Below are 7,089 nucleotides of genomic sequence, written 5' to 3' on the forward strand. Positions count from 1 at the left end.
CCTGCAGTTCTCTGCTCTGCCTGGGGCCTGGGGACACTTGCTCAGTCGTGTCCCTCTCTGGGACCCATTAAAAGTCCAAGAAAGTTTGGAGTTGGGTTCTGCCTTGGAGTTCTGGAGAGGTTTCTTCAGCTCCCTCTCAGGGACTGATGTCCAGGGCCTGAGCACAAAGCCCCAGAGGCTGATTAAAGTCCTTGTGCTGTGTCTGTGCTGCTGAGCTGGGCTGGGCTCCTGGCCCAGAGGCAGCTCCTGGTCACCAAGAAGAGCTTCAAAAGCACATTTCTCTTGATGAGCAGCTCTTCTGCCAGCCCAGCAGGGCTGGGGCACTGCCTGCAGCCAGCCCGGGCACAGCCCAGAGGCACAGAGAGCTTCAATCAGTCAGGGCTGGGAAGGGGCTGAGAAGTGCCTGGGGCACAATCACTGCCAGCCCTTGGCACAGGAACCTCTGGCTGCAGGACAATGCAGCTGCAGCTCCTGGAGCCATCTCCTGCAGCTGGAACATGCCAATGCCTGCAGAGCCTGTGAGTACATTCTCTGCTTGTCTCTTGTGCAGAGCAGCCAGGGGTGCCCAGGGCTGTCCTGCAGAGCAGGGTCCTGCAGCCCAGGGCGCTGTGCTGGGGCAGGGACTCTGCTGCCTGCCAGGGACAGCTCTCAGCCAGCCCTGGCAGCTGCTCCCAGCACTGGGGAACAAGATCTGGGTGGCAGGAGACAGCTGGTGAGGCTTGGGAGTGTTCTCCTTGTGTGGGGAGGATGCTGCTTTGTTCAGGGCTGCTCCCAGCATGGCCTTTAACTGCAAAACATTTCCAAGTAGATCATACAGGGAGCACAGCAATGCAGGGACTGGATGAAAGAGGAACTCATGCTTTTTAAATCTATTTTTCTGAGTTGTCTTGATAGGAAATTGCACATAGATATTTATCTCTCAGTTCAGGTTTAAAAAAAAACCAATCCTCTCAGATGTTTATAAACCAGGCAGTTACAGTAATCAGCTCAGAGCCCTTTAGAGGCAGCATCAGTGCTGCTTTTCCAGCCTCCGCAGGGTTGCTCTTGTTAGCATTCAAAAACACATAATCTCAGAAGCGATTATATGCGGTGCTTTTTATTCAAGAGCTCTGGGAATCAGGGTAGTTTCCACCCAAATCTGATTCCGACCATACACTCGAGGTGAAGGTGTTTTATACTCTATCATTACTTAACTTTCACGTTACTTATTAAACTCATATTCATCTATTGTATACACAGATTTCAGCTAAACATTGCTCCCTTTAAATTTCCAACATAGTTTCTCACAATTCTTCCTTTGGTTATATAATAATTATATTTAATTACTAAACAATCATCACATCTAACAATTATATCTTTTATCATACTGCTTATGCAGGTGCAGTGATCTGAGAAAACACAAAGCCCAATATTTTCAAAGACTATTTTTAACATTTTCCAGGGCTCCACTATCACTCTGAAGTTGCCATCAGAGCCTGCAGAGCCAGAGCTGCCCCTGGGCAGGGCCTGAGCTGGGAGGGCTCTGCAGGGCAGAGCTGAGCCCCCAGGGCTGGGCTGAGCTCTGGCAGCACTGGCAGGGCCCAGCCCTGGGCACAGGGAAGCAGCTGCTGGCAGGGACAGCTCCAGGCAGCAGAGCCCTGGGCAGGCAGTGGGGGGAAAGTGCCCCCAGGCTGTGCTGGGATATTTCAAGTCCTCTCCAAATCCAACTATTCCATGATTACTTTTCTTACAGATCCCCATGCCAAAGCACAGCAAATGTCCAACAGCAGCTCCATCAGGCACTTCCTCCTGCTGGCATTGGCAGACACGCGGCAGCTGCAGCTCCTGCACTTCTGCCTCTTGCTGGGCATCTCCCTGGCTGCCCTCCTGGGCAACGGCCTCATCATCAGCGCCGTAGCCTGCGGCCACCACCTGCACACGCCCATGTTCTTCTTCCTGCTCAACCTGGCCCTCGCTGACCTGGGCTCCATCTGCACCACTGTCCCCAAAGCCATGCACAATTCCCTCTGGGACACCAGGAACATCTCCTACACTGGATGTGCTGCACAGCTCTTTTTCTTTGTGTTCTTCATCTCAGCAGAATTTTCGCTCCTGACCGTGATGTGCTACGACCGCTACGTGTCCATCTGCAAACCCCTGCACTACGGGACCCTCCTGGGCAGCAGAGCTTGTGCCCACATGGCAGCAGCTGCCTGGGCCAGTGCCTTTCTCACTGCTCTCATGCACACGGCCAATACATTTTCCCTGCCCCTGTGCCATGGCAATGCCCTGGGCCAGTTCTTCTGTGAAATCCCACAGATCCTCAAGATCTCCTGTTCAAACTCAAACCTCAGGGAATTTGGGCTACTTGTCTTTTCCATCTCTTTAACATGTGGCTGTTTTGTGTTCATTGTTTTCTCCTATGTGCAGATCTTCAGGGCTGTGCTGAGGATCCCCTCTGAGCAGGGACGGCACAAAGCCTTTTCCACCTGCCTCCCTCACCTGGCTGTGGTCTCCCTGTTCCTCAGCACTGGCATATTTTCTGACCTGAAGCCCCCCTCCATCTCCTCCCCATCCCTGGATCTGGCCCTGTCAGTTCTGTACTCGGTGGTGCCTCCAGCCCTGAACCCCCTCATCTACAGCCTGAGGAACCAGGAGCTCAAGGCTGCAGTGTGGAGACTGATGACTGGATGATTTCAGAAACATTAACCTGCTGACCAATTTCTGCAAATCACTTGTAATAAAAGTTGTTTTTGATACTTCTTGTTGGTTTCATTTTGGAGGTTCTTTTTCTTTGTTTCACTTTATTAATCTTGTCTGATACTGTTAGATTGGATGTGACCTACACATACGTGATTAGGGTCAAAGAAAAAAATGTTTTTATATTTCATGTTCTCTAGTTTATATACTTTTAAGAAAACATCATTTTAAGTCATTGATTACATCACAATAACTTATTATATTAATTAGAACAAAGCTATTAGTATCAATATAATTGGCAAAAGTTTTACAGAAAGTTAATAAGCTATGCATACACATCTACATATGCATCTAGTCTACCTAACAAAAATGTACATGTATCTTTTCTAATCTATTCCCATGCTAATGCCTTTTCTTCTTTCTTGCTATGGATACACTCTAAAATCATCAATTGTTATTTCATCTATTAACTCAGCTTTGCTTGTTTGCTTGTTGACAGCTAGCTGTCAAGCCTGACTATATGGTCCACAGAGAAATGTTATTGTTTCTGCCATTTCCCCTTTTGTTTCTCTCCACCTTCCTGGTGGCCACAGACTGTGTCAATGAGGGGCTGTGCTCTTGGTGGCTTTAAATGAGCTAAAGGATCTCCCAGCAGAGTTTTCTGCAGAGATGCCCTTTTGTTGCCTTCTCTGGAGCTGCAGCAGCAATGTCTGTGTGCAGAGCTGGGGCAGATCAGTGCTGGCCCAGCAGCTGTGCCCAGCAGCAGCAGCAGCACTTGGTGTTGCCAGTGCTGCTGCCGTGGCCCTGCCCCGCTGCCCTGGTGGCCCTGGTGTTGCTGCAGGGCCTGAGTGCTCTCGAGGCCGGGCACAGCCCTGGGGGTGGCAGTGCCAGGGCTGCAGCAGGGACAGGCCATGTAATATAAATCACCTTTGACAATTCTTTTGGGTTTGTTTGTGGGTTTGTTCTTTTTTTCCCCATGTTTCAGTTTTTTTAATATTGTCTACAAAGAAAAGCCATTGGGTTTGCCATTTCTCATTTTGTTTCTCTCCATCTTCCCTGTAGCCACAGATTGTGTCAATGAGGGGCTGCACTACGTGTGGCTTTGAAGGAACTAAAGAATCTCCCAGCAGAGTTTTTTCCATAGATGCCCTTGTGTTCCCTTCTCTGGAGCTGCAGCAGCAATGTCTGTGTACAGAGCTGAGGGCAGATCAGTGCTGGCACAGCAGCCCTGCTCCTGCTGGCCACACCATTCCTGATCCAGGCCAGGAGCCATTGGCCTTCTTGGCCACCTGGGCACACTGCTGCCTCATGTCCAGCCTGCTGTCCATCAGTCCCTGCAGGTCCCTTTCTGCCTGGCTGCTCTGCAGCCACTCTGTCCCCAGCCTGTAGCAGTGGGGCCAAATATCAGGGCCTGGCACATGGATTTGTTAAACCTCACCTTGTTGGATTCATCCCCTGGATCCAGCTTGTCCAAGTCACTGTGCAGAGCCCTCCGACCCTCCAGCAGATCAACACTCACACCCAGCTTGGTGACATTTGCGACGATGTCCTTGGTTCCATGGGGCCCCTCAGTGTCACAATGGCCTCTTGGTTACACCAGGCCCTGCACTGTCACACTGGTCTCCTTGGTTCCATGGGGCCTCAAAATGTGACAATGGTCCCCTTGGTTCCATGGGGCCCCAGGGTGTCACAATGGGCCCATGGTCACATGAGGTCCCACACTGTCACCATGGTCTCTGTGGTTCCACAAGTCTCCTCAGTGTCACAATGGACTCCTTGTTTCCACAAGGCCACACAGAGTCACAACGTTCTTCCAGAGTCCTTGAGGCCCCATCGTGTCACAGTGGTCCCTTGGTTACACAGGATCCTGCAGTGTCACAATGTCCCCTTGGTGCCATGAGGCCCCGCAGTGTCAGAACGGCCGCTTGGTTCCACTGGGCCCTGCAGTCTCCCAATGGTCTCCTTGGTTTTGCAGTGTCAGAATGGTGAAACCCCTTGGTTACACGAGGCCCTGCAGTGTCACAATGGCCTCTGTGGTTCCACAAGGGCCCAGAGTGTCACGGAGCACTCCCTGGTTCCATTTGGCCCCACAGCACCACCATGGAGCCCTGGTTCTGTGGGGCTGCACGGTGTCACCATGGTCCTCTGAGTTCCATGAGGCCCTGCAGTGTCACAATGGCCCCAAGGTGTCCCAATCATCAGAAAATGACAGAATCAAATAGGCTGGAAAATACCTTTGGGATCATCAAGTCCGACCCATGCCCTGATACTGCCTTGTCACCCAGACCATGCCACTAAGTGCCACTGGAGAGGGACAGTGACTCTGCCACCTCCCCCCTGGCCAGCCCATTCCAGTTCCCACTCACCTTTCTGTGAAGAACTCCTTCCTATTGTCCAGCCTGAGCCTCCCCTGGTGCAGCTCAAGGCTGTGTCTTCTTGTCCTGCCCTGCAGCAGATCCACACTCACACCCAGCTTGGTGCCATCTGCAATTTGTGAATGCTGGACTCGATCCCCTCACCCAGACCATCAGTGAAGATATTAAACAGGACTGGGCCCAGCACAGGTCCCTGGGCACAGCACCAGTGCCTGGACAGCAGCTGGGTGCAGCACCATCCCCACCACTCTCTGGGCCCAGCCTCCAGCCAGCTCTTAAATCTCCCAGCGAGGAGGGAACCTGCCCAAGCCGTGGGCTGCAGCTTTTCCAGGGAATGCTCTCAGAGACAGAGTCAAAGGCTCTGCTGGAGTCCATTCACACAACATCCACAGCCTTTCCCCCATCCACAGGTAGGTCACCTGGGCATAAAAGGAGACCAGGTTGGTCAGGCAGGACGTGCCACCCCTAAATCCACACTGGCTGGCTCTGATCCCTGGGCCATCCTGTGGGTGCCCTGTGATGGCACTCAAGGTGATCTGTTCCATAACCTTGCCGGGCACCCAGGTCAGGCTGACAGGCCTGGAGTTCCCCAGCTCCTCCTTCCAGCCCTTCCTGGGGATGGGCTCACCCTGGCACCTCCAGTGCTCTGGGCCCTCCCTGCTGAGCCAGGACTGATGGTAAATGATGGAGAGCAGCTTGGGGAGCTCATCCACAGCTCCCTCATCCCCCTAGGATGGATCCCATCTGCTCCCATACACCTGTGAGCATCTGAGGGGCTCAGCAGGTCAGCGGCTGCTTCCTCCTGGATTCCAGGGGGCTGTTCTGCTCCCTGTGCCCATCTACCAGCTCAAGAGAACACTTCCTGAGGACAGCCTGTCCTAATATTGAAAATTGACAAGATATTAAGTAGCTTAGTCTTTTACTTATCTTCAGTTTCTCTATTCTGAACTGCAATCAATAAAAAAGAATAGAGGTTCTCCTTCTCCCTCCTTTTGCTATAATTTTTTTTTAAAAACTTTTTTTATTCTTTGTACAGAAACCGCCAGGTTAAGTTCTAATTGAGCTTTCACCTCTCAACTTTTTTTTCTGCAGAACCTAACAACATCCTTAACTGCTTCCTGAGTTGCTGGCCCTTTTTCCCTGAGTTCCCACAAAAGCTCCATGGGCAGCCAGGCCAGTCCTTTTCCTCACCAGCTCATCTTTTGCCACACTGGGACAGGCTGCTCCTTCCCCCTTAAGTTTACTTTCTTGAAATGTGTGTCCTTCCTGGATCCCATTTGTTTTTAAGGGCTGTTTCCCTTAAAAGAATCAGTACCTGATTTGGTACTCCCCAAATCTACATCCTGAACAGGCCAAAGTCTGCCCTTCCAAATTCCTGTGTACAAGTTTTGTTACTGCCTCTCTTTCTTACCCAGAATATTGAAAACTTGAAAACCCCAATGTTCGAGTGGGTCTGGCTGAGCTGGCAGGACACTGAGGCTGCTGAACTTCCAGTTCCCCTTCTCACACAATGGGCCTTGTGTGGTTTCCATAGGGCTGGGGATGTGGAGAACAAGCTCCAGGTGTCAGCTCACCTGGTGTAGACAATTGATCATCTGGTAACATGAGGTCACAGAGTGGGCTATGACATCACAGAGTGGGTCATGTGAGGTCATTGATCAGCTATGACATCATAGACTGCCTCTGTGACATCACAGAGCCAGCTGTGACATCACAGGGCAGATGTCTGACATCACAGAGCAGACTGACATCACAGAGTTGGCTGTGACATCAGAGACTGGCTGTGTGACATTAGAGAAGGAGCTGTGACCTCACAGAGCAGGCTGTGACATCCCAGAGGGGCTGTGTGACATCCCAGCAGGGCTGTGTCAGGTCACTGGGTTGGTCACTCGGCCCCAGCTCCCCCTCACAGTTTCTCCCAACAAGTCCAATGCTGTCCATGCCCAGCGGGGTCCCTGTCCCCTGGGATCCCCCCGGCCCACCTGGAGCCACAGCCTCCACCAAAGGATGTTCCACAGGATCCACCCCAGAGCCT

General features: G+C 51.8%; 1 protein-coding gene across 1 annotated transcript; it reads left to right on the plus strand.

The window, feature by feature from the left end:
- Nucleotides 1-1,755: 1,755 nt before the first annotated feature.
- On the plus strand, nucleotides 1,756-2,673 carry LOC118700910 (olfactory receptor 14J1-like). Its single transcript, XM_036405484.1, has one exon. The coding sequence runs from the start codon at nucleotides 1,756-1,758 to the stop codon at nucleotides 2,671-2,673; it is 918 nt and encodes a 305-aa protein (XP_036261377.1).
- The last annotated feature ends 4,416 nt before the right edge of the window (nucleotides 2,674-7,089 follow it).

This window comes from Molothrus ater, unplaced genomic scaffold (genome assembly GCF_012460135.2).
Source record: "Molothrus ater isolate BHLD 08-10-18 breed brown headed cowbird unplaced genomic scaffold, BPBGC_Mater_1.1 matUn_MA98, whole genome shotgun sequence".
Taxonomy (NCBI): Eukaryota; Metazoa; Chordata; class Aves; order Passeriformes; family Icteridae; genus Molothrus; species Molothrus ater.

Bases quoted from the DNA above. Each gene is read 5' to 3' on its own strand.
- LOC118700910 (XM_036405484.1), top strand. From the start codon at position 1,756: ATGTCCAACAGCAGCTCCATCAGGCACTTCCTCCTGCTGGCATTGGCA.